The sequence below is a fragment of the Leguminivora glycinivorella genome, chromosome 16 (genome assembly GCF_023078275.1).
Source record: "Leguminivora glycinivorella isolate SPB_JAAS2020 chromosome 16, LegGlyc_1.1, whole genome shotgun sequence".
Taxonomy (NCBI): domain Eukaryota; kingdom Metazoa; phylum Arthropoda; class Insecta; order Lepidoptera; family Tortricidae; genus Leguminivora; species Leguminivora glycinivorella.
The window spans coordinates 10,588,958-10,616,207 of record NC_062986.1 but is presented as its reverse complement, the minus strand read 5'-3'; the positions used below and the strand labels follow the sequence as shown (position 1 = coordinate 10,616,207).

General features: G+C 40.7%; 2 protein-coding genes across 4 annotated transcripts; both read right to left on the bottom strand.

The window, feature by feature from the left end:
- Window positions 1–919: 919 nt before the first annotated feature.
- LOC125234916 (solute carrier family 35 member F5) lies at window positions 920–27,250 on the bottom strand. Its single transcript, XM_048141337.1, has 9 exons — window positions 27,015–27,250; window positions 23,166–23,231; window positions 21,085–21,177; window positions 12,670–12,822; window positions 11,353–11,535; window positions 10,021–10,162; window positions 7,183–7,342; window positions 6,617–6,835; window positions 920–2,844 (listed from the first exon to the last, which is right to left on the bottom strand). The coding sequence occupies exons 1-9, from the start codon at window positions 27,177–27,179 to the stop codon at window positions 2,775–2,777; spliced, it is 1,251 nt and encodes a 416-aa protein (XP_047997294.1). The 5' UTR covers window positions 27,180–27,250; the 3' UTR covers window positions 920–2,774.
- On the bottom strand, window positions 13,601–19,914 carry LOC125234515. 3 transcript variants are annotated; one of them, XM_048140781.1, is made up of 2 exons: window positions 17,251–19,914; window positions 13,601–13,732 (listed from the first exon to the last, which is right to left on the bottom strand). In XM_048140781.1, the coding sequence occupies exons 1-2, from the start codon at window positions 18,503–18,505 to the stop codon at window positions 13,725–13,727; spliced, it is 1,263 nt and encodes a 420-aa protein (XP_047996738.1). In that variant the 5' UTR covers window positions 18,506–19,914; the 3' UTR covers window positions 13,601–13,724. The 3 variants fall into 3 exon arrangements, with proteins under 3 accessions (XP_047996738.1, XP_047996737.1, XP_047996739.1); XM_048140780.1 differs by having other exon boundaries at window positions 13,606–13,732; window positions 17,255–19,914; XM_048140782.1 differs by having other exon boundaries at window positions 13,606–13,732; window positions 18,152–19,914.

The window sequence follows — 27,250 nt, the reverse complement described above, 5'->3', positions numbered from 1 at the left end:
ATTATAGTCTGGATTAGCATTTTCTTATTGTAATGTAATATGTCGAGGAACTTTAAATTTATCAGAAGCTACCGAAGTCATTAGATGAGATAGGTTTTTACAAGTATAACCGTAACTGTGTGAGATTACCGCACCGCGACCTGGTGCAGTGCGATAGTCTGTTACGCCTTTAAGAGGAATCATAGAAATTCTGAATTATGTGGAAACGTATAAGTACATGCTTTGCTGATATATCTATATTTACACATGTATACAAACTTATCTAAAATAAAATAGCAGACTTATAAATACGCGATGAATCAAAAAATCTTATACATAAAACATAGTGTTAAAGTTTGGCAAATCCACGTGTATTTAGTACTACATACTTAGTGAGTACATATTTGGTGTAGGTATAAAAGATATTTTTAATTGCAATGACTTTCTCGAGGCTAACTTTTTACTTGTAGGTTGATGGTTGGTCATTGGCCGAAATCTTGTTTCTTGATGTCTGTATGTCACAGCTAGTTTACTCAGAAACTATAAGATATGTTATTAAGTTAATATTTCAACAAAAGTTGGTATGTTAATTGGTAAAATTTTGTAAACAAAAAAAGGCAATATGCAAATTAGGTACTCAAATTATAATAAAATTGAAGTATGTATAAGATTCCTCGATGTAAATACACAAAGTGTCACAATCCCCCAGTGCTTGCATAAACAGGGTGATTCATGAGTCGTGAGCAGGAGTGAACAGGGTACTGGGGAGGGTCACACTGAACAACTTTCATAATGGGGCAACACTAAATTGTGATTTTTTCTTCTTAACTATGACTTAATTGATAGATAATTATCATTAAGTCATAATTAGATCGTAATTGATAATTAGCTATCAATTAAGTCATAGTTAAGAAGAAAAAATCACAATTTAGTGTTACCCCATTATGAAAGTTGCTCAGTGTGACCCTCCCCAGTACCCTGTTCACTCCTGCTCACGACTCATGAATCACCCTGTATATAAACTACAGACTATATGAAAAATACTTAATTTCATAAAAAAACGACCAAACAACAAAAGCGTTTCGTTTAAAAGCGTCAAATGATTGGTTAATTAATTAATTATACAAAAGTAATTAAAATCACATTGAAATATTGCGCGACTAAATACATCTATAAAGAATTTGTAATCGTGACCGCTTAGTGTTAAAAGAAAAATACCCAAAATGATCTGATCCAAAAGGTATTGAAGTTAAAAATTATTGAGATCTCAGATCAAATAAAAGAGTGTATTGCCTGTTGACTGCCCTAGAAACGAGCCTAGATTAAATACAAATAAAGGCACAGAGATAATATAAGAGAATATTGTCACTCGTGAAGGAAGTTAAGCTTAAGTCCATTATGGTATCACATTTCATAACGTCACGTGCACAAACTATAAATACATTATTTACATTATCTTTATCGAAAACCCAATAAGACATACAAAGCTGCATTTAAACGGTTCTTGCTTGCATGCGTTTTTCGCTATATTGCGGCATTTGGTCGATCTATTAATTTATAGCACTCTGCAGGGAGCAGTATACCAAATATTGAATCTCACTGTTTAAATGCGGCTTAATTTAAGAGTTAAAGCAATGACGCTAGTGCTAACATAAAATCACACACGTGATACAAAAACGTCGACGAATACAGAAGACACTATAAAACATTCTTAAGTTAAATATACTTAAGTCAACTATACAGAATTATTTCACTCGGTCATAGTGGTATATCTAAAGTAATAAATAACAACAACTATGTGGAATGTTTAAGCTATGGTTAACATGCATTCGAAATGTCTAAGTCTATGTATAAATGCTGAGTTGTGAATAGTGGTACTAGTAGTGGTAGTAGTGAGAATCGCTGCGTGGCCGTGTTCCGCGCTTTGCATTGGCTCTCTCACAGTTTCCTGAGCGTGGCTGATATTATAGTTACAGGTGTCTTTTCAAAAGGGATTTGTCTATGAAAACCATATAAACTAAGCCCTTTTGAAAATAGTCAGTTATGCTTTTTCGAGTTACCATGAATAAAATGGAATGTTACTCACTATAAACACGAAGGGTATAAAATAATTATAATATAACTCTAATTGTAGACAAGTAATTGATTGCATATTAAAATGTACAGATATTTTGTGATGTGACCTTATTTTGTCACAAAGACATTCATAGATCATTATCGACTATTTTTTTAGTTAAATGATTTGATAGTTTCATTGTTTGGACTAACACTAGAATAAGACTTCTAAGCATGAACAATTTCGTATATTTGCCTTTACCTATTTCTACCACACAACGATAATTATATTGCTCACCCGCTCACACAGTGTCATTGACCGTCATAACGATTGGGGGAACCATAAAGTCCATAAATACTTAAATTAATATCGCGTGTTATAATAAAGGTAGAGTCACAATGTACGGTATCCTTCATTCTTAAAATCCTTATTGTGGACTATTTGATTTAAACGTCATCGGAACAGTAACCAGTATATGAAGGTACAGCTTGGCAAAAAAGAGAAGAAATGGAACAATTTTTTTTATCATAGCAACACTTAACTATTCTCATTGAAAAGTGTCAAAATCTGTCGAAATAGTTGCCAAATGCAAGACGATTTACATAGACGGTGGCGCCCCTATTATTTTGTACTGTTTTTTTGCCAGGCTGTACGCGAGTACGGTACCAGCGATGCGAGTGCACTGCGTGCAGCGTGCGGAGGCTCAGACTAGACGCAGCAAGGAGTCGGCGCCGGGCCGCTACGTCGGCTCGTCCGCCGCCATCAGCGCCTCGGACTGCTCGTCCAGGTCCGGGATGTTGCGTATTACCCTGGAAATAAACGGGTACATATTTGATGTTCCGTTTTGTAAAGATAGTCTAACAATTACGTTTGAGAACTACATTTGTTAAGAGCGCTTTCAAAAAATCTGCTTGCTCGCATTTCGACGCCGGCGGCGCTGGCGTGCGCCTGTGTGCAGACGCACACTATAACCAGAAGCATAACGATTGTAGCCTGCGGTACAGACATAGCGTGCGATCCTCTTCAAACCAACCTTACGTGCGGCTAGAGCGAAAGGGATAGCATTCATGGTCGGTACCGCCACGCCGTCAGTAGCGTTGCGGACTAACCATTATTGATACTTGCGTAAAAACACCACCATATATATTACATATTTGCATACATGATTTCGTGCATAAATACTTGACCTTTTAGTTTAATTATTAAACTTATCACAGTTTTTTTTATTAAAACGTGTGTAGCCTTGGAAGAAATAAATTAAAAAACTTTTATAATATAATAAATTGTGTATATAATATTGTCTTCTGTCACCGCAATAGTTACTCATGAAATAAATTTATGGAATCAGATTATATCGCGTATAATGAATATAATCCGTTTTCTTAGTTTTATTTCATTTTGTATATGATATGTTTTCTAGGTTCTTTTCGGTGAAGGAAAACATCGTGAGGAAACCGGACTTATCCAATAAGGTCTAGTTTACCCTTTGGGTTGAAAGGTCAGATGGCAGTCGCTTTCGTAAAAACTAGTGCCTACGCCAAATCTTGGGATTAGTTGTCAAAGTGGACCGCAGGCTCCCATGAGCCGTGGCAAATGCCGGGATAACGCAAGGAAGATGATGATGTTTTCTAGGTACATATATATAATGGAACTAAGATCGGTTTTCTTTAATTTTAAGTAGTTTTTTTAATATTTAAAATGTGTTTTTAGGGTTTCGTAGTCAACTAGGAACCCTTATAGTTTCGCCATGTCTGTCTGTCTGTCCCTCCGTCCGTCCGTCCGTCCGCGGATAATCTCAGTGACCGTTAGAACTAGAGAGCTGAAATTTGGTACCAATATGTATGTATATCAGTCACGCCGACAAAGTGCAAAAATAAAAAGTGGAAAAAATGTTTTATTAGGGTACCCCCCCTACACGTAAAGTAGGGAGTGATTTTTTTTTCATTTCAACCCTAACGTATGATTTATTGTTGGATAGGTATTTAAAAATGAATTACTGAAATCGTTTTTTGATAATATTAATATTTTCGGGAATAATCGCTCCTAAAGGAAAAAAAGTGTGTCCCCCCTCTAACTTTTTAACCATATATTTAAAAAATATTTAAAAATCACAAAAGTAGAACTTTATAAACTTTCTAGGAAAACTGTTTTGAACTTGATAGGTTCTGTAGTTTTTGAAAAATATGGAAAACTACGGAAGAGCCGAGCGGCTATTTACCAACGCGGCTTTAAAAACCGGCCGAGAGCGTGTCGGGCCACGCTCAGTGTAGGCACTGAGCGTGACCCGACACGCTCTCGGCCGGTTTTTAAATATTATGTTGTTTTAATTGCATGGAGCACAGGAAGGTCCACATCTATGTATTAGTTTTTTTGTAAGGAAATACAACTCTACGCTACGCCTACCTGCTTTAGTTGACTGTTGACACAATGAGACAGTGGATGCGCCAGAGTATAAAAGAGTGATTACCATCTCTTGTCAAAAATCTTGTTGAGACGAATCAAACGAACCCAAACACGAAGTGGTTTCAAGACCTGGTCGTGGAATACTCTTGACTACCTTCCAGCTTCATCATCAGATCCTGGGTACCATCTCTTGTCAAAGATCTTGTTGAGACGAATCAAACGAGCCCAAACACAGAAGAGTTTCAAGACCTGGTTGTTGAATACTCTTGACTACCTTCCGGCTTCACCATCAGATCCTGGGTACCATCTCTTGTCAAAGATCTTGTTGAGACGAACCAAACGAGCCCAAACACGGAGTGGTTTCAAGACCTGGTTGATGAATTCTCTTGACTACCTTCCAGCTTCATCATCAGATCCTGGGTACCATCTCTTGTCAAAGATCTTGTTGAGACGAACTAAACGAGCCCAAACACGAAATGGTTTCAAGACCTGGTTGATGAGAACTCATGACTACCTTCCGGCTTCATCATCAGATCCTGGGTACCATCACCTCTTGTCAAAGATCTTGTTGAGGCAAATCAAACGTGCCCAAACACGAAATGGTTTCAAGACCTGGTTGATGAGAACTCATGACTACCTTCCGGCTTCATCATCAGATCCTGGGTACCATCACCTCTTGTCAAAGATCTTGTTGAGGCGAATCAAACGAGCCCAAACACGAAATGGTTTCAAGACCTGGTTGATGAGAACTCATGACTACCATCTGACTTCATCATCAGATCCTGAGTACCATCTATTGTCAAAGATTTTGTTGAGACGAGTCAGTAACCTAAAATGAGATTCAATAATAAATAATACTTACTAAAAATATTAGTCAAGTTAATTAGTTAGATACCAAAGTCGTCAACCCAAGGATCAAAGTTTTCGGTCGCAGTATACATGCAACAGTACAGCCAAACACGCACACAAGTGCGGTTTTGGACACGGCGGGTGCCGCACACAATGACAAAATAACTTCGCGATCGTCGAGCCGCGTGCGGAGCGGACTAACATACGTCCTGCCTCTACAAGCTCTGCCGCGGTACTGACATCGCAAGCGCGCGTAACCGGTAATAAGGAGGCATTTTTAAAAAATCGTCAAAAATATTAAATTGCAATTAATAGAAAACTTTTGCATAAAATCTGTTTGAGTAAGCGTTGCAGATTATTTTTATATTAAAACTACTTCAAAAACACGTAAGTTTTCGAAGAAATTGACACTTATTCTGAGGTGATTTCTGAAACAAATTGGATTCATCATATCCTCATTTACTCTAAGTAGTCTCAGAAGATTGTAGTACAGGATATACATAATACAAGTTTACCACTTGAAGCATTCAAAACTATCCAAATTTTACAAATTAGACGGACTAAGTCAGCACTTTTCGCGGGTTTTCCTAAACATGCACCAGAAAAAAAATCATAATTAATTAAGTGAGTTAGTTTTTAAAAATCCAGTCTCACAACATGTAAGTTAAGAAGATGTCCTAATCGAATCCTGAACTTAATAAGTCTTTTAGATGACGGAAAGTGTAGCATTTTGCCGACTAAAACTATCAATTTTACATTATTACGACGTTTTCGTTGAATGCCCTCTTAACTAGGGGTAGAATGAAAGTAATCAATTGCACCTACGATATATTATCTTATTAAGCTCGTTTTTAGATCGATCGGTTTCAGTGTCGTACTGACTGTTTGAGAAACCAATATTTTATGTACGATTTTCCTTTTTCTCTAGAGTGTTTTAGAATAACAATGACAGCTAGAGTCTGTTCGGAAAGAAATATTTCACAACTTTTTCCGAACTGACTCCAAATGATCATGACGTATGACGTGTCCGGCTCAGTCGGTCAGTAGAAGCGTCAGCGGCAGTTCCCAGGCAAGCGGCTCGGCCGCGGGAGGTCAGGCGTCGCTCCGGCGCGTGGTTCTGCACTCTTTTGAACGCAAAGTCCCCGGTAGCGTATAATTAAATCATCCGAAGCCGTCAGTCCGCAGTTTTGACCTCAACCATACCGACGCCGGGTCAGCGGCGGCTAACAATCACCCAGCACCGGCCGCGGGGCGCTAAGCGCCGCCTTTTGACAGCGCGTCCTTCACATCCTACTTCAAGATCGGATAGTAGGAGGCAACAGAACTCACTCGAAGCCGTCCGTCCGCAGTCTCTCGCGCAGCCAGACGGAGGCGGGCTCGGCTCCGACGTCGGGGTCGGCGGCGGCCAGCAGCCAGCCCGCGCCCGCCAGCAGCCCGGCCGCCGCGCGCCACGCGCCGCCCGCGCGCAGCGCGTCCCAGCCCGCGCCCAGCGGCAGCGTCAGCGACAGCGCCATCGTCGCCACGTGCGACGACGTCAGCGACCGGCCCCTGCGTAAGATATTTACACGTCACTACCGTAACTGAAGTCGATCACCCGTTCAAATAACAAATTCCAGCTTCGGAAATGGATCGTACCAAAAATGCGTAGAGACATCTAACGTGATCTCGAATTGTTTTATGTCATCTTCTGCTCTGCAATAATTTTTTGGTCGTATACCGCGGTTTCCAAAAGTAGTTCGCCTTCACACTAACCGACGAGTACACTACGTCTATATCAGCTCGGAGTCCGAGCCTCGGCAATCCTTCTCAATAGAAGCTTACGAATGAAGATGAGTAGTGAGAGCCTTTAGCCTAGCAGTGGGACAGGACAGGGAGATAGAAGACGTGTGTCTCACCAGAGCCACAGCGACTCGAGCAGCAGCGGGCCGAGCAGCGCGTCGAGCAGCAGCCACGACGCGGCGGGCGCGGCGGGCAGCGCGAGCCGCTCCGCGCCGCTCGCCGCCAGCGCGCCGCCCAGCGCCCAGCCGCCGAGTCCGCACGCGCAGCCCACCAGACCTAGCAAATTACCAAATAATTACCCATACAACCATTTCAGTCGCAAAATCTTCAAATCAGTAACTAACTGTCAAATGTGAACTAACGCGTGGTAACGTCGTGCAAACAATGCGACCGTATTGATACAATAGCAAAATGTAGTCGTCGTGTGCACTCGTTACGGTAACAAAATGTGTACGAATTTGTGGCTGTCAATGTCACTGTCAGAATGACTTTTAACGACACTTTATTAGTCGACGTTTGCACACATAACGGTAACAACATGTGGACGAATTTGTGGCTGTCATTGTCACTGTCAGAACGGTTTCTGACAGTGACATTGACAGAATTTGTACACACATGTGTAGGTCTGATTACCGAACTGCTCCTAAACCACTGTATCCGCAAATGACAATCTGAAATACGAAGGTTTCTCAAACTGTCTTGTGAAGTTGTGGACTGGTTGCTTTGAATCATTTAAATATGAGCGAATTAAATAATAATAAACGACGACGATCATTTAAGCACTCTTCGACATTTTATAGAAATGTGGGAAAGTTAAGAAAAGTGCAGAATGATAATACAAATAGATAAGCACTTTATAGTTACTTAATGTATTAAATATATAATTTTTAATTCTTATTGATAAAAATGAAGTGTAGTGTTGCTTTACACAATAAAAGTAGGAATCAAATGAAATAGAGTATTTACTGTGATATTAATAGAATTTCTGTTGCGCAATGATAGTTTTTTTCAGTACAGATGCTGCTTTTTTTAACGCAGTAGTGCGAGCAAATCAAGCAATGATTCATTTCTTGTCTGGTCGAAACTCTTAGCTTAGATTTAGGTACTGAAAATCGTCGTACGATACACGTGCGAAAAGGACATTCACAACTCGTGTCGATTTAAAACACTCCCTTCGTTCGTGTATTAATTTATCGCTACTCGTATCGATTTTCCTCTTTTCCGCACTCGTATCTACAAGTATTTTGTTTGAGTTACAAAAAAAACACATTATTTACTCTACTACGTTTTATTTATGTCTCTTTAACATTACAAATTTGTAGACACTTATCTATACAAAAATCTTGACAAAAGAAGTACAGATCGCTGAAATGAATGTTGATAGTAATATTAATGAAGACTACTTCAACAAGTGTCAATTGTGAAATGCCGCAAAATACTAGTTGCTCTATAGAAGACCATAATAATATGATCCCCGATCCTTTACAACCCAGCAGCACGTTACAATTTTTTTTTAATCTTCTTTAGTGAGGGCAACTGAGTACGACGGCATATTTAATTGTTTATAAAGTTTGAGGATACCTGGAAAAAATTAATACAAGAAGCCATTTTGAAAATATAATAAATATTCCCTGCCACGCGTTGCGTATTCACTGGTCACGCGTGTACGCTGCGACCATTTTGCGACCGTTTGTCGACCGTTTGGTGGCCGATTGGCGACTGTTTTTTACATGGAATATTACCGTCTTAATCCATATTTTAACAACTTTATTGGTTTTCTAGGCATTATTTTTATTATTTCAGTATAGTATATGCACCGGAGCACTAAAACTTCACCAATCAATATACATAACACGCAAACACCGAGTAGTCAATAATATTATTACTGGTTAAACTGAGGTAAATTGATGGCGCGTTGATAAATTTAGACTTATTTTATGAAATCACTCGAGCAATTTAATTGGCCATGGTAATTAGCCCACATTATATTACAAATGCAAACAATATTTATCTTTAACAAATTCTTACGCCATTACATTTTAATGTCAAATGATTTTATTTCTTTTTTACTTTGACGTCTCTGACAGTCGCCATTTGAAAAGAATGAAATGAACGAATGATTTTGGGAAAGTAGTCGCCAAACGGTAACAATGTGTGCACGCGTAGTGCACACTTCTGTCACTTCTGTGACCATTTGTGCCTGTTACCAATCGTCCCCATTTGGGTCGCCGCGACTAAACGTCGACCGTACTGCGACTAAGCATTGAGACCCGAAGACCTGTGTGTACACAAAATAGGAGGTTTTGCGTAGGAACGGCGACCGATTATGGTTATATGGGTATCAATTATTAAACTAAAAACTAAGGTTAACTGGAAGAAATCCCTAAATGGGATACGTTCGCCTTTGTACAAATAATAATAATAATAATATATACTTTATTGTGCACCACTTATTAAAAGGAGATTACATTAATAAAACGATTAAAACTAGGTAACAACAGGCGGACAAATGTTGTTGTGTGGTATTTTTTTTCCTGTTTTATGTGTTTTTTTGTACAATAAAGTGTGTAATCTCCACTTTCACCTTTAATAAGTACAGTAAATCCACCACATAAGGCAGCGCCAGCGCCTAGTTGCTACCACTTCCGTGCACGTGCAGAAAGTTACGGCCTGCCTGCTCGCACTCGACAGTTGATGCCGCCTCAACTAACGCGTACGTCTAAACGGCGCCCAGAACCACCAGCTCGCCTGGTATCTCCCTCCCACCACCGGTCGAGGTTACAACCATCCTGCTCGCACTCAGCCACGAGTAACGGAGAGTTGATGCCATCTTCCCTTCCTTGTGAATCTCCATCCGGAACAGCTGTTGATGCACGGCATTAGTTAGAGCGGAGCCCCGAGCCGCCACACGCCTGACTCCCTCCCACAACTACATCCATCCTGCTCGCACTCACCCACGAGCAGAGGCGAGTTGATGCCGTCTCCTTTGCGCATCTCAAGCCGGAACAGCAGAAGATGTACTGCGTACGTTAGAGCGGCCCCCAGGGCCGCCAGCACGCCCGCCCAGTCCGCCTGCTCCCAAACGCCGACCACCACCTGTCGAACCATGTTAAAAGTTGTATTCTGATGCTTCGTCGCACCAAACTGTGTTAGCGTGCAACGTGCATGTTACTTCGTAAGGAATCCTAATTGCAAATATGGTTAGTAGTACCTAAAATAGCATAGAAACAATTATGGTATCCTTAACCTAATTTTGGGACGAATCAACCCAGCAGCTACAGATCATCCTGAGGAACAATAGTGTTGGGGATATTACCAGGTTGATGATGAAAACTATTACTTGTAACACTTTTACTTTATTCGTTTATTACAAACATAATAACAACCAATTTACAATAAGTATTTCAAGACTTCTTCACTACAACTCGTCTGTACTCGAACTGGCCAAACGTCACCAGGTCACCACATTCCCGCTGTTTTTAGGGTTCCGTAGTCAACTAGGAACCCTTATAGATTCGCCATGTCTGTCTGTCCGTCCGTCCGTCCGTCCGTCCGCGAATAATCTCAGTAACCGTAAGCACTAGAAAGCTGAAATTTGGTACTAATATGTATATCAATCACGCCAACAAAGTGCAAAAATAAAAATGGAAAAAAATGTTTTATTAGGGTACCCCCCCTACATGTAAAGTGGGGGCTGATATTTTTTTTCATTCCAACCCCAACGTATGATATATTGTTGGATAGGTTTTTAAAAATGAATAAGGGTTTACTAAAATCGTTTTTAGATAATCTTAATTGTTTCGGAAATAATCGCTCCTAAAGGAAAAAAAAGGTGCGTCCCCCCTCTAACTTTTGAGCCATGTTTAAAAAATATGAAAAAAATCACAAAAGTAGAACTTTATAAAGACTTTCTAGGAAAATTGTTTTGAACTTGATAGGTTCAGTAGTTTTTGAGAAAAATACGGAAAACTACGGAACCCTACACTGAGCGTGGCCCGACACGCTCTTGGCCGGTTTTTATAACAATCCAAGATGGCGGGAACCAGTGACTAGTATGAGTCAATTGATATTCTTTAATACTTTCATCATAAATAACAGTAAGATAAATCAAAATATAAGGCATTAATAAACAATTACTCTTACAATAGCGATGCGCAGGTGCATTTCACAGGCAGCGGTGAGTTGCCTAACGTGGTGAAAGGTCTGTTACACCTGGTATGTCACCTCACTCATGTATATCATGTTAAGAGTCCAGTCGAGTTATCAGATCCCTATAGTACACTCACCAGTCCGGCCGCCGTGAGCAGCACACCGGCCAGCCGCGACAGCGTGAAGCGGTCGGCGGGCGCGGGCCGCAGCAGCGCGCCCAGCGCGAGCGCCAGGGCGCCCGCCGCCGACGCCAGCAGCGTCGCCGAGCCCGTGCGCGCGCTGCGCAGGCTCAGTCGATACAGGTAGTTGGAGATGAACCACTACAAAAAAAATATATACGGTTCGTTATCATTAGCTCAAGCCAAGGTTCGTTCAACGATATGTATGTACGATACGATCATTTGAAGATTACCTATCGAGCGATTAATGAGGCATCTTTTACCTTTAACTTGAGAGGTCAAAAGGTAGTCGCATTGCCTCGAAGTATATTTGACAGCTCATGAAGTGAGTGGCAGTAAAAGAGACATAGAGAGATGATACTTTGTAGAACCAATAGCCAATTTATTGAAGCAAAAGATCTTCCAAGTAAATATTTCCAACCAAAAAACCTAGCCTAGCGCCTGAGCCGTGTAGATTTTATGTACCTAAATGGCATGCACATAGTCCAAATTAGGCTGACTGGTAGATGAGAAATAATCTCGCCGACCTGTCCAATAGGTATAGAATATGTGAAAGTTATAAAACAAGGTAGGTAATTAGTTTGTTTAAGTAACTAAAATTTATAATAAAGTACTTAAGCTACTTTAAACTATTTGAAAGATCGTTAGGTTTATTGTTTCATTAACTGATTAAACCAATTACCATTTGGCGGCGCGTGGCGGCGGCGGCGGCGCGGCGCTGCGCGAACTCGCTAGCGCGGAGCGACGCGGCCCACGACAGCCGCGCCAGCAACGCCTCATCAACCATCCCTATACAGGCTGGACACGTACCGGCACTGTGAACACGAGCGCCATGCGCAGGTGGCGGCGCGTGGCGGCGGCGGCGGCGCGGCGCTGCGCGAACTCGCTGGCGCGGAGCGACGCGGCCCACGACAGCCGCGCCAGCAACGCCTCATCAACCATCCCTATACAGGCTGGACACGTACCGGCACTGTGAACACGAGCGCCATGCGCAGGTGGCGGCGCGTGGCGGCGGCGGCGGCGCGGCGCTGCGCGAACTCGCTGGCGCGGAGCGACGCGGCCCACGACAGCCGCGCCAGCAACGCCTCATCAACCATCCCTATACAGGCTGGACACCTACCGGCACTGTGAACACGAGCGCCATGCGCAGGTGGCGGCGCGTGGCGGCGGCGGCGGCGCGGCGCTGCGCGAACTCGCTGGCGCGGAGCGACGCGGCCCACGACAGCCGCGCCAGCAACGCCTCATCAACCATCCCTATACAGGCTGGACACCTACCGGCACTGTGAACACGAGCGCCATGCGCAGGTGGCGGCGCGTGGCGGCGGCGGCGGCGCGGCGCTGCGCGAACTCGCTGGCGCGGAGCGACGCGGCCCACGACAGCCGCGCCAGCAACGCCTCGCCCGCCATCGCCGCGGACATCACCCGTACCTGTTGAATTATGAACATGATCATTCAGCTCTTCTCATTTCAGGAACTCATTTTCAGAGTGGGAGAGATCCCCACTATTTGTAATATATGTACGAGGACGACACTGAAAGTTTTTAGCACTGGCCAATTGTAAAGAATATAATTGAAAAATAAGTTTACATTTTAAAAATAGAACTTAAAAATAGAGAAAAATAGAAGTTTTATGATTTGGCGGCAAAATCAAAATTGTGTCTTTCACTTCAGTATTTCACGAGAGAAAATTTTCGCACTATGATTTTGTATGACTTTCGATGTCATTTAAGTCAACAAAAGAGTTATAATAGACTTCGTTTGGCCTTGAAGCATCTAGTAGCACTGTATACAACTGGTTTAAAAAAAACCGGCCAAGTGCGAGTTGTACTCGCGTTGCAAGGGTTCCGTACAGCACAAGAAGGGCTTAAGCGCCTCCTTTTTTGTTGGCATTTAAGTCATTTTGGCGAATAATCGATATTTTGAACACTTTCTACAAAAAACGGAAAGAAATTAATTTATATCTAATATTCAAACGCGCTCGCACAATTTCAAGAGATCTGGTAACTCCTTTAAGTGAAAAATAGTAATTCGCTTCGGATTTCACATTGATTTTATTATATAGAAATGCATTTCATCTCAGTTTACCTATTATAGTACTAACCTACTAGACTGCAAGACCACACTATTAACTAATAATCATTAATATAAGTATGATATCGATAAGCATGGTTTTCCAGGCTGCATCATTTTCTAATGTAAGTAACTCTGCAGCTCCATGACGTACTCGGACTGCCAGCGTTTCCAAAAATGCTGCCTTATCTGCTCCAGACGATTGTAGCGGTCCAGGTTTCGGGTGTTAGCTTCTGTCAGGTCCGGGGCCGGAAGCGACGTCAGTGGCCTGCCAAGGAGAAAGTGCCCGGGTGTGAGCGCTGCATAGTCTTTGGGAGAGGAGGAAAGGGGGCAGAGAGGACGGCTGTTGAGGACAGCCTCAATTTGAGCAAATAAACTCGATAGTTCCTCAAAAGTGAGGTGCGTGTTCCCTAAAATGCGCTTGATATGGAATTTTGCGGATTTAATGCCCGCCTCTACATATCCGTTAAAATTAGGAGCGTAAGCCGGGGAAAATTTAAATTCAATATTATGATCACCTGCAAACTCTAATATAGGGCCTGAATTCTGCTTAAAAAAAATACTGATCTCTTTGGCAGCGGCAACAAAGTTTTTGCCGTTGTCACAGTATATTTCTTTTGGCTTACCCCTACGTGAAATGAAGCGGCGCAGGGACAATATAAAGGCGTCTTTAGAAAGTTCACTAACTGCCTCCAAATGTACACACTTAAATCTAAGGCATATGAAAAGACAAAGATAGCATTTTGTTATCTTACAGCCACGGCCTCGCCGATCAGTGATCAAAAATGGACCTGCAAAATCGACAGCTACAGTAGAAAAGGGGAAGCCGGGCGTGACACGTTGTGATGGCAAATTTCCCATTATATTAGACATGGTTCGGCCATATTGCCGAATGCAAGTTACACATTTGTGGGCCGTGCGTCGTGCCAAGTCCCTACCCCCAATGGGCCAGAACTGCTCACGCACGGATGCCAACATGAGCTGAGGTCCCGCATGCAAGAGGCGTTTGTGTTCGTAGGTGAAAATTAGTTTTGTGAGTGTGTGTTTGGAACAAAGAAGTATGGGATGTTTTACTGAAAAGTCATATGTAGATTTACCTAACCTGCCCCTACTCTCAGCATGCCCTGAGAGTCAACAAATGGAGCTAACGAGATGAGGCGTGATTTAGGGCTTAGTTTTTTGTTATTTAGAAGTATAGGTAAATCTACAGGGAAGGATTGTTGTTGTGACAGCTTCACTAAAACATTTAAAGCATTTTCAAGCTCAATTGCGCTTAGCGGGCCCTTCGTACATTGTTTTTTACATATAATATTGATGAAGCGTAATATATATGCAACAATCCTTTTAAGTTTGCTCAATTGTGAGTATTTTTGGAAGTCTATGAAAGCGTCTTCTGTTTGTGTATTGGGCTGTACGTTAGTCAAAAATGATGTGACTGTGGTTTTAAGTTCTGGTAAGTTGTGAGACATGTGATTATTGTTAAGAACAGGCCAGTTTTCCTCGGGCTCCAAAAGAAAGGTTGGACCATGCCACCACAACTGCTGAGACTGTACATGTTGAGGGTCGACCCCACGAGATGCAAGGTCGGCAGGATTCTGAGCTGTGGGAACATGGCGCCACGCCGAGCTCTCGGTGAGCTCTTGTATAGCTGCGACACGGTTTGCGACGTACGTTTTTAATTTTGAGGGACATGTATTTATCCATGCTAATACTACACTGGAATCGGACCAGTAAATACAGCGTGCTATGGGCTTGCGAAGCGCTTTGCTTACCGTCGAAGCAAGGCGACTGGCAAGAAGCGCCGCAGCAAGTTCTAATCTTGGAATAGTCGCAGACCGGGTCGGGGCCACGCGGGACTTAGAGCAAAGCAAATTTATAGTTTGTTTGCCCGAGGGAAATGTGGCTTTAATATAGATACAAGCGCCATAGGCAACTTGCGAAGCATCAGAGAAGGAGTGAAGTTCAATGAATGAAGGTGGCTCATTGTTGTCAAATATGTTCCTGGGTACAGTAAGAAGCTTTAGGTATTTCACGTTATCTATGAAGTGACCCCAGGCGCGTTTAATTTCAGGGGGCACTGGTGTGTCCCAGTCCAAGTTAAGGGACCAAAGTTTCTGTAAGAGAATTTTGGGTTTGACAGTGCATAGAGTCAAAAGGCCCAAAGGGTCAAATATTTTGAATGTCGTAGACAAGATAGATCGTTTAGTCACAACGTCAGATGAAGTACTACTGTCATCAATATTAAATAGAAGTGTATCTTGTGTAGGATTCCACAGTAATCCTAACGTATGAAGTGATTGGCTCAGTACAAGACTATCATTTTGTACGTTACCTAATTCTGAGTCAATCAATAATTGAGAATTTGATCTGTATTTTCGTAAGTTAAAACAACCTTGAGACAGTGAGCTGGACACGGCTTGTTTAATATTAAGTAGGTCAGACTCTTCATCAGCTCCAGTGAGCAAATCATCACAATAGAAGTCGTTTTGAATGATCATCTTAGTACATGAATCAGCTGACTCCTCACCGAGCTGCCACAAGCATCTGGCCGCTAAGAAACTGGCACTAGAGAAACCGTATGTCACAGTATTTAGTCTAAGCGTTTTAATAGGAAGAGATTCGTTTTCGCGCCACAATTTATAGAATACCCTGACCTTGTGCGCATTGACGCGTCGTAAACAACACGAAGTTTGGTAGATTCGCTTGAGGTCTTTAACACACAATGATGAGGCACAAAGTATGAGGTTTGAGGCCTTTCCACGATGGCATCAGAGAGGTGCCCAAGGTCGCGATATTCTTGCAAGAATTCAGAGTACATTTTTTGTAGCTCCGGGGTTTGCTTAAGACGTTTTTCTAAGCTAAGAAAGCGCTTTTTTGCAAAGAAGTAGGAGTCGCCCAGACAGTCGGGAGTGTCAATAAGGGGCAATCTTACGCAAAATTTACCGTTTTCTAACCGAGTTGTATTTTCAATAAAGTGCGTTTCACTTTCAGTTAGTATGGGTTTTGGCTGGTGGTGCTTGGGAAAATCTTCGTACTCCCAGAATCTTTTAAGTTGTGAGTCTATGTCATTTTCACTCTGGGTGGCCATGAAATTGCATGAGAGTGTTTTATTTACAGCCTTGCCCTTGGTCGGCATACGGCCTCCTATCAGCCAACCAAATTCAGAGTTGCAAAGAATTGGAAGTTTACGCCCTAGACGGTGTTTCTCAGTACCGATGATGTCCCAAAAGACCTCAGCGCCTAATAGAACGTCAATTTGCAAAGGCTGATTGAAATTTGGGTCTGCTAATTTAATTGATGATGGTATGTTAAGATGTCTCACAGAAATGAAGTCCTCGGGAAGACGCTGAGTTATACGAGGAAGTACGACAAAATCGACATCGCAAGCGAATGTACTCTGCTTTGATTTTATAAGAGCAGAGCAGCGCTCCGGAATGACGTTAATAGGAGTGTCCATAACGACGGTAATGTTTTCGTCAGAACGATAAGAAGTCAGCTGAAGACGTTGCCTTAAGTCATCAGTCATTATACTGGTCATACTACAATTGTCAATTAGTGCCCTCACTGTCTCTACTTTATTTGTCTTCGGGTTAACAATGTCTATTATGGCAGTACTTAGCAAAACTGCGGACGAGGTTATTGCTGCCATGATGATCGAAGAAGAAGAAGATGCCTCAGCACCACTATTGTTGTCGCCAGAGGGGCTGCCAGAAGGGCCTACAGAGGCTGGTGATGCGAGTGTGTTAATGTTGTGTTTGTGTAGTGCTGTGTTATGGCGCCTCTTACATACGCGACATCCTCCCAGGCGGCAGCGCGCCGTGTCGTGATCCGGGCGCAAGCAGTTCAAGCAGAGCTTGAGCTTTGCAGCCTGGGCCCACTTCTCGTCGGTAGACAGGCTGCTGAAGACCTTGCAGTCAAAGATGCGATGCTGCCCCTGGCAAACGACGCACGGCCTCGTTTTCTTTTCGCTAGCTGAAATGGCAAAGGATTTCGTTTGAGGCATGTCTGATTTAATTTGAGGCTTAATTTGTTTATCCCTTTTAGATCTATACAAAGATTCTAAAATGTCAGCTCGAGATTTCAAGAATTTTTTAAATTCGTCTAATGAGGGCAATTCGACTAAATTGTTACGATGTTCTTCCCATTTTGTACGTGTAGCTTGGTCCAATTTAGTTGTAACCATATGAATGATGATAGTATCCCACTGATCGGTAGGCTGGCCGAGCGTCTTCAACGCCCGCAAGTTTTTGGTCACGTGATCACCAAGATACCTAAGTGCCTTGTCTGATTCGCGTTGCAAAGGTTCAATGCTAAATAAAGAATTGAGATGATTCGTTATCAATTGACGATTATTATTATATCGATCGCACAGAAGGTGCCATGCTTCATTATAGTTGTCAGCTGACACTTCTAGATTGGAAATGACGCGTGCCGCTTCACCTTCAAGGTATGATGCTAAATAATGAAATTTATGTATCGGTTTGATTCGGTCATTTTTATGAATGAGTGACTCGTAGGTATCTCGGAATTCAAGCCATTTAAAGAAGGTTCCATCAAATTTATGAATTTGAATTAACGGTAATTTAAAACCTAAAGAGTCATGATCATGACACCTGTGTGAGTTGGAATTTGAATTTGAAGATGAATCTTGGTCGGCGTCATGAAAATTGTCCTTAGGTTTACTTACCTCAATAATGGATTGAGCTGTGGCGATGGCCAGATGAAGACTTTCCTCAATACTGTCCCTCTCGGCAAGCTCATCAGCGAGATTGCCCTCATTCAGGACCTCTATGCGAGTTTGCATGACCTCAAATCTGTTACTAAGTTCCAAGAATTTATTCAACTTTAAAGTCAATTCATTGATTTGAATAGAAGTTAATTCCGCATCCCTATCAAAATTATCCAAATACCTAGAGAATTTGGTTATCTGTCCCTTTACTGAACTCCTTTTGACCTTGAGAACATCGAGGGTCTCAGTGGCTAGTTGAGGTATCGTAAGGGACAGTGGCGAGGCCGGTACCGGTACGGTATCTTTAGTCATATTTAAATGCAATTATAAACAATAAACAACAACAAGTGTGTAATCAATGAATTAACTTGTAACCGCAATGAAATAAGTAAACAAGTTGAATAAATTATTGCCAGATGTTATGATTACTAAAATTGCAAAAAACGGCTTACGCTCCTTATCGTTATCTCGCTGTGGAATGCGGCCGGCCAGCTGGCGGCAGAGCGCTGCACCGGTTGCGCGCGCGGTGATGAGATACACTCGGTAGGTATCTTCGAAGTGGGTTCGTTCCCGGGGCAGTAATTTGCTGAAATGCGTATGAAGAAAATATTGGAATGCGAGCGTAAGCAAGTGGCGAAATGCGAAAGAGGGATTTGTGCAATTGAAATGAAGTAAATACTGTAAATAGGTAAATGCAAGACTTTAGGTATTTTATGAATTTAAAATTAAAATAAGAGGAAAGTGTGCTAGAAAGACGGCGTAGAATTGGCAGGCAGAAAATAGGTATCTTAGATAAGAAGTATTATAAGGAAAATATTTGCGCAAAAATAAATAGGTGGCCAAGCAGATGTTTACGTACGGTGCAATTAATTGCTATTTAAATTGAGGGATGCTGTAAGAAAGTGCAGATTAAACACGATGTAGCTACTTTTCAAAGAAGAGCTGCCATTAAGCACATGTGCGGTGCAAACAGCTTAAGAAGCAAAGTAGCGTTAAATGCATAAAAAAACAATTGGAAATGTACGTTTACAATGAAATAAGATGTAATAATCAATTAGGATGGTCACAAATGATGTAAGAAGGATATACCTATTAAGTTGTAGGTACTAGGTATATGCTAAGCGCACACACGTTATGATGAGATGCTATCGCCCTTAAATGCTCAAACTGAGGGGGAAAGAAGAAGGAAAAGATGGGTAAGCTCACGGCACTCTCCTTGTAAGGAGGATCCAAGCGTGCTGCGCAGTGTCCACGGGCCGGTCGACCTTGAACCTTGAATTTCTTCTCGTGGTAGCTAACTCGCCCAGGTTCCCGTCGTATTCTTGATCGCTGTAGTCCTTGGCACGATAGACGAGCTTCTGGGTGTAGTTGGGAAGGCAGGTTCTTGGCTGGAAGTCTGTAGCCGGGTCGGCGACACGTGGCGTATCGTGGCGTATCACGGCGTATCACGGCGTTTTCGCGGCGCGGAGCCCACCCGGGGGCGCTAAATTATGTGCGAGCGCACATAAGGTTAAATAAATGAAACGAAGATTTTATATACAACTTAGCCTTTAATGGCTAGGTATTACAATAGGTATGAGAAAATTGTATGAAAAATAGATCGCGGCCGCGTGTGTTCGGTCCGGCGACCTGAGGCAAATAGGATGAGTGTCGGAAGCGCCGGCGCCTGCTGGTGGCGTTCCTCACCCCCGCGTTCGTCTGATGACGTTGTAGGCCGCGGCGCGGACAGTAACTAATGTTTAAATTGGCTCGTTAGTGACACATTCATACGAGTAGCACGGAAGCAGTCATGGTGTAATCATAATCAAACACCGTTTGTAGCTCATTCAATCTGCACTCGCGTAATTCTAATTAGACATTTATTAGAATTTGTATCAGTGTTCCTTCTTGATCTATATTGGCCAATAAATAGTGAGTATTTTTTTATTTTAAGTATTCCAATAAATCTAATAAACGTGTGGCATACCTTAGGCACACCTCAAGGGCGATCAAATATATGAAAGAGGCGTGTTCCTAGCACACATTCTAAGCTCGTGTAGGTGAACGCGTACTATACTCGTAAGAGTGAAAAAAAAAGTGACAGGTCGACTGTTCGCGTTTTTGACAGGCGGTAACTGTGAGGTAACCGAGAGGGGGTGAGCGGCACTTTCTGCGGGGAGCGGGAGTGGCCATACTGTACGATAGTACTCTTTATTATACTGTGCCTTAAGTGGTGGGTTTGAGTTGAGGTTTGAGGTGCCCGACAAGGACAAGATCGTTACGCGGATTTGACCAAATAAGAAGGTTAAAGACAAGTCGCTCAGTGACAGACAAGCTGGGTTTTTGTATTTGGTTGGTTTACCGATATTGTAACTACCCGAACATGTACAAATTATTTGTTTACGTTCTTTTAAATTCCTAAACGTACAGTGCAAAATCTGATCACTAGTGTGATAGGCATTGCGATGATAGGCATATCACACGACCATGATGAGACCGCTGGTCGCGCATACGTGTAGGCGTCTAACGCTAATCAGGAACCATTAATTGACACATTGATAGTCCCGGGGAGGCGAAAAGCAGTTCTATGCCAACACAACAACAATGCTACTTCAGTGATCATTGGCGGATCAATTGTTTGTTTCAGTAATCTTTCCTTTGTCCAGCAAATAATAGTGCCTTAATTTATTAGAAGATGAAAAAATACTACTATACTAGAATTATTTGATCCATCCCATGATTTGTCTTGACTTTATAACATATGAGTAAGTCAAAACTAGTGAATCTCTCCTAAGCGAATCAAATTATGTTACTTTGGTAAACCTAAAATGTCTTATTTTGTGGTATTAGGTAAATAAATTTAAGATGAAATCATTGAAAAACAAATAATGTTTAATACATTTGTAAGTTACCTCAGCCACTTTGTTGAAGCGCACTGCGCGAGGAGTAGCATCGTCACTGTCTGTTGTCTCTCCAGCACGGACAGGCACAAATGTTGAGTCTCCCTGTTCATAAGGCACATGTTACCTTGATTGATATTAGAGATGGGCGAAATATGGACTTTGCCGAATACGAATATTCCGCCGAACATTCGGTTCAGCTCTTACCGAACCGAACATTCGGTTACGCCATATTTTTAAAGCGGATGTTCATTAAAACTATTAAATGATTGATAAATGATAATGGTTACATATGTTACTACAGCCATTCTCAAAGTGTGCTCCGCGGAGCCCTAGGGCTCCGCAAAACCTCTCTGGGGGCTCCGTGTGAATTTTGGCTGACTGATATGCAATTTCGTGAGCGTCAGAATGGCGGGTGTACATCAAGCAATCCTGGTGTGGTATACGTCAGGACTGTCAGGAGTTAGTGCTAGCAATGTGCCAAATGTGCGCCAAAATTCGAGCAATGTGCTCTTTGAACTCCAGAGATATTTAAGAAATTAATGACACCCGCCATTCTGACGTCAGGTTGGCGGGTGCACTTCCAGTTCTAGCTAATGGCTGCTTACTCAAGGGTGAAAGTACTGCCTAAGGTTAGTGCTCGCAATGTGCTTCCACATGTATGAAACACAAACTAATTTAGAGAGCCGTTGAAGAGTAATATGGGATTGAATAAATATATCTATAACGCCTGCTGAAATAAAATAGCAATGTTCATTGCCTGCAATGCAGCATTAACATGCAGGCGCTTTTCACAAAAAAGTGATACTTATAGATATATTTATTCAATCCCATATTACTCTTCAACGGCTCTCTAAATTAGTTTGTGTTTCATACATGTGGATGCACATTGCGAGCACTAACTTTAGGCAGTACTTTCACCCTTGGGTAGGCAGCCATTAGCTAGAACTGGAAGTGCACCCGCCAACCTGACGTCAGAATGGCGGGTGTCATTAATTTCTTAAATATCTCTGGAGTTCAAAGAGCACATTGCTCGAATTTTGGCGCACATTTGGCACATTGCTAGCACTAACTCCCGACGTATACCACATCAGGATTGCTTGATGTACACCCGCCATTCTGACGCTCACGCAATTTCAACTCTGTTCTATAAAATAAAACCTTGCTATAAACTATTTTTTTTTATTTATTTAATTTAAGGGTTCCATCAGATATTTTGCTTTCCAAAAGGGTTCCATGAGAAAATAAGTTTGAGAACCGCTGTGTTACTACAACTATGTTCTTATGATTTAGTGGATAACTAAAACTTAGTTAAAACAACTCTGAACTCTTCTCAACTCTTAAGCTACGGTTTTTTTTTTTACATATTTTGATGTATTAATTAACTCTTTTTAGTAGTTCCTTAGAAAGCTACTGAAATAGGAGCTTATTATCCAATGGAATACGTAAGATCTTCATTAGTTATTTACTTTGTTTATTCAGTAAATATTCAGCAATGCTACCGAATTATTCGGCCGAATACGAACATTGAAAATCTTGCCGAATACCGAATATTTACCGAATATTCGGCCCATCTCTAATTGATATATTCACAATACAAACATATTTCATATGCATATTATGCATCTAATAAAACTCATTTGTAGGTAGTGTACCTATTATTAATAAAATTATAGGTTTGAATGCCTTTATTCAATGAATTACTTGAAACCTATGGACAATACATTTCATAGTATTGACTAGTCAGTTGAAGGAAACCATTGTAAGTAAACCGGACTGAGACTTGTTTCTTCTCTGGGTTGCAAAGTTATAGTGGTTAAAGATGCCACAGTTATATACTTGATGTAAATGATGTACATCTAGATCTTGAGCACAGATATTTGTTCCTGAGTCACGGATGTTTTCTATGTATATAAGTATTGTATTTATCTATTTAAGTATGTATATCATCGCTTAGCACCCACAGTACAAGCTTTGCTTAGTTTGGGGCTAAGTCGATCTGCGTAAGGTGTCCCCAATATTAAAAAAAAAAAACTTTCAGTGGCATTAAGCATACTCTGCACACAACCATACACTTCTGTTAAATAACTTACCAAACTATTGTTTGATTCATTAAAAAAGTTATCCTCATCTGCCTCAGCATTGGGTTCTAACAATTGCTGAAAGAAATAAATAATTTTTAATAAGTTAAATTGTTCCAAGTTAGTTAAGGCCCACTTGTACCAACAACTTAACTCAGAGTTAGTGGGCTGTCATCTGTCAAATTCCATATAAAATGGTGGGTTAACCCTCGGGTTAACCTTCCATTTTCGTTGGTGCAAGTGGCCCTAATAGGTATAAAATATTATAAAATTATACTACAATATGGAAATTTATTTCTGAAATGATATTTAAGTAATTTTATAAATTTCCAAATTCAGATGTTAAGGTGGCTCGCTTTCCATACAAAAAACATCTACCATTTATTTAGTCACCGCACACTACAACTAAATAAAAATATGCGCATACATCTACTATACATTATCCGTCGTCGCGGTAGTGAATGAAATACATTGTTTGATACAGAAATCATGGACAAATTCATGTGAATTTTTTATTAATTTTACGTAAATGTGCGTGCCAAATTTTGTGTACAGACACAGAGCCGTCATATTTCGCGCATTTTTAGTTGACATTGTCATCAGTGACATTTGGCTCTTGACAAGTAATTATTTAAAGATAGGTATTGGTTTAGTTAACTCATTTAGTTATACTTCCGTGAGTTAACTCAAGCAGACTCAGAAATAATGACGCATTTTGTCAACAAAGATACATATCGTGTATTTCGACACTGCTAATGTAAATCGAAATGGCGTCTCGGTCAAACGACCGACTATGATGCAGAAGATCGTGGGTTCGAGTCCGAAATTTCTTTTAATCATTTGAACTTTTATGGATTTATTAAGTATTTTTTTAATAGAATATTTGACTATTACTATATTGCTTTCCTATTTTTTATTTTCATACAAAAATACAATACAATCCTTTATTATGCCTTTGTTGATAAAATAAAATATTACACGTCTGGTATATAATACATTATACATAGGTCATAGTGTGGGCATAGTATTAGTAATGTGCTGTACTCCTTGCATTTACTGAGCTGGTTGACCTATGTTGTTGTTGTGTGAATGTTTTTCTTCAACAACTAAATGGTTATATACAAGAATATGTTTAGCTTTTGCACATTGTAATTTTTCCTCAGTTACCCGTTGACCCTTATTTTACAAGAGTGGCACTGCAGCTACGAACGCTGTAAAGTGTTCGAAACGTCGGGATGAATTTTAAACTCATTATACGCGATTTAATCTGTTTTCATAGTTTTTATTTCATGAGTAACTATCGCGGTAACTGAAGACAATATTAACTAAATGGTTACAAATAATAATTATCATCAACATAATCTATACCAGGCAGGCAATTAATATATTCGCGCGATAAATGATAAAACATCTGGCCGTCCCTATAATCGCACTTACTAATAGTGCGACAGGGACGGCCTGATATTTTATCGTCTATCGCGCGACCATGCTACCCGATCTGTACTAGCTTTTGCCCGCGGCTTCGCTTGCGTTAGAAAGAGACAAAAGTAGCCTATGTCACTCTCCATCCCTTCAACTAAATCCCCTTAAATAATCACGTCAATTCGTCGCTCCAGTTTTGCCGTGAAAGACGGACAAACAAACAGACACATACCCTTTCCCATTTGTAATATTAGTATGGATTTGACATTATTATTTATATTTAAATAATTATATATGTATAGCCTAATTTCGTCGGTAACAGCGTGTTATGTAATGGCGTCGTTGGTGAACAGTCGCCTGTCACGCCGTGAAACTGCGTTCGAATCTCAGGATTCTATAAACTTTTTGTATTTTTTTGGATATAAGTTTCGTATTTTTTATTGACCGAGCAAGAATAGAGAGCCGAAGGTATCAATTTTATCTTAGAGAACATATTGATTTTTTTATTGTCATTTTCATTTTCTATTTATTAAGTTGAGATATAAAACACAACTTTTAATACCCTCGCTAAATATAATATTTTCTTGAAATTTCTCCTTAGATAAAAAAGTCCACTTGAGTTTTTAAAGCATTACGTTACTCAGTTAACTATTGCATTTTCATTTACTAATTTAAGATTTCAAAAGCGATTTGAATACCCTTGCTCCATCGAAAATAAACAATTAGAAAAAAAATCATTCGAATCGTAGTTTAGAAACTAAAATTGATCTATACTTTTTGGAATTTTTTAAAATATCAGATTAGGATAATTATGTTAGAAATTCTGAGTTCGACGAACCCAAAAATTATTACCATGTAAGAGAATAGGTTTTTAATCTTTTTTGTGGAAAACGCTCAGTACATATACATTTATGTATAAATAATAAAACAAAAAATAGTGCCTCATAGTGTTGTGTTCCTGCCGGTGAGTAAGGCTGCCAGAGCTCAACGAGGGTGCGGGGTGCTGACGACGGGAGGACTTACGGAACTAATTTGTTCCGTCTATTGTCCTTTGAGTCGTCGGCAACCCAAACCCTCCTTTGAACTTGTACACTCCTTTTTGCTGTGCACACACAGCAAAGGGGAGTGTACAAGTTTCTAATGGGGCGGCAACGCGCATGCGACACTCTTTGAGTTGCAGGCGTCCATAGGTTACGGTGACCGCTTTCCATCAGGCGGACCGTATGCTTGTTTGCCACCGACGTAGTATTAAATAATTTTTAAGAAAAAAAAACCGCCTTCCTTTGGGGTTCTGGTGATAAATACTTTCAAATGTTGGATTATGTTATCAATTCGTCTGTATATTTTTTAATGTTTGTTATTCGATATCTCCGTCATTTCTGAACCAATTTTGAAATCTGGATGATTCTGAAGTACTTACAGATGAGAATGATTATCAGAACGGAACTCTAACCAGAGGCGGCTCACTCTTCATCAGCAGTTCCACTGCACCAAATGTCACTGTTCTGGACGTAAGTGCATGCTGTTCTTATAAAAATACCAAAGTCACTATAAGTGTGCCGTTCAGATTTGAGGAGTTCCATTCTGACCATCATCAGGAGTTCCACTGCACCAAATGTCACTGTTCCGTACGTAAATGCATGCTGTTCCTTTAAAAACACAAAAATCACCATATTTATGCCTTTCAGATTTGAGGAGTTCCCTCGATTTCTCCAGGATCCCATCATCAGAACTGGGTTCTGAGAAAAATGGGACCAATCTGTATGCATATACATTCAATCAAAAAAAAAATTTTTTCTAAATCGGTCCAGTAACGACGGAGATATCGAGGAACAAACATTAAAAAAAATAAAAAAATAAAAAATACAGACGAATTGAAAACCCTTCCTTTGAGATTTGGAAGGCGGTTAAAAAAAAAGAGAAAAAGTCCTGGATTCGAACCCAGTACTTCCATGCAAATCATGCGATGGCACGTATTTACCGCAAGGCTATTTAAACAAGCTGTCGCCGCGTGAAATTATCGACTAGAAGGGATACAAAAACACTGTTTGTATGTGTGAGTGGTACTTAAAAATAGTGTAAAATAGTAAATTTATTTACATTGATGGGATTAACGTTACAATGAGAAGTTGAATGTTTGTTGTAATACGTCAATTTTAATATTAAATGTTCGCGAAGCATAATTGAAAGTATATAAATGCCTGTACGACTCCACAAAAAAAATAAGACTGGTAATTTGCAGATTAACGCCATCTAACGCAGCCTGAGCTTCGGGTAACCTAGGCGAGCCACCTTAAAAAAATTGTTAACAGTTCTTATTGCAATATACAAAATTTCAAATAATAAAGGAGGAATCACATTAGATTATTCTGATTATCTCATAGAAAACTTAGCAGATCTATTTCCTTCCTTTTGAAAAAATTTAACTAGAAAATGTGCTAGGTTTACCTTTGTCAGCTCGGATGACACCACCCACAATACATCAACCAACAACAGGATGAACAATCCAAACACAAACTTCTTCCTACTGAAATGCTGAATGTCCTCGTTATCATTTTTATTATTTTGGGTGACGCGAAAATAATTGTGGCATAGAATCAACATGAAGACGAATTATAAACTCAACTTAAACAAGTTCAAAATCAAGTTATAAAATGCTTGCGTCCATAGTTACA

Bases quoted from the DNA above. Each gene is read 5' to 3' on its own strand.
- LOC125234515 (XM_048140780.1), bottom strand. From the start codon at position 18,505: ATGACTAAAGATACCGTACCGGTACCGGCCTCGCCACTGTCCCTTACG. The intron at 13,733-17,254 runs GTATGTAAGAGG...TCTCCTTGGCAG, and splicing joins GCCGCCTGGGAGGATGTCGC to GCCACTGACGTCGCTTCCGG.
- LOC125234916 (XM_048141337.1), bottom strand. From the start codon at position 27,179: ATGTTGATTCTATGCCACAATTATTTTCGCGTCACCCAAAATAATAAA. The intron at 10,163-11,352 runs GTGAGTGTACTA...ATGGTTCGACAG, and splicing joins TGCTCACGGCGGCCGGACTG to GTGGTGGTCGGCGTTTGGGA. The intron at 7,343-10,020 runs GTGAGTGCGAGC...GTAATTTGCTAG, and splicing joins CAACTCGCCTCTGCTCGTGG to GTCTGGTGGGCTGCGCGTGC.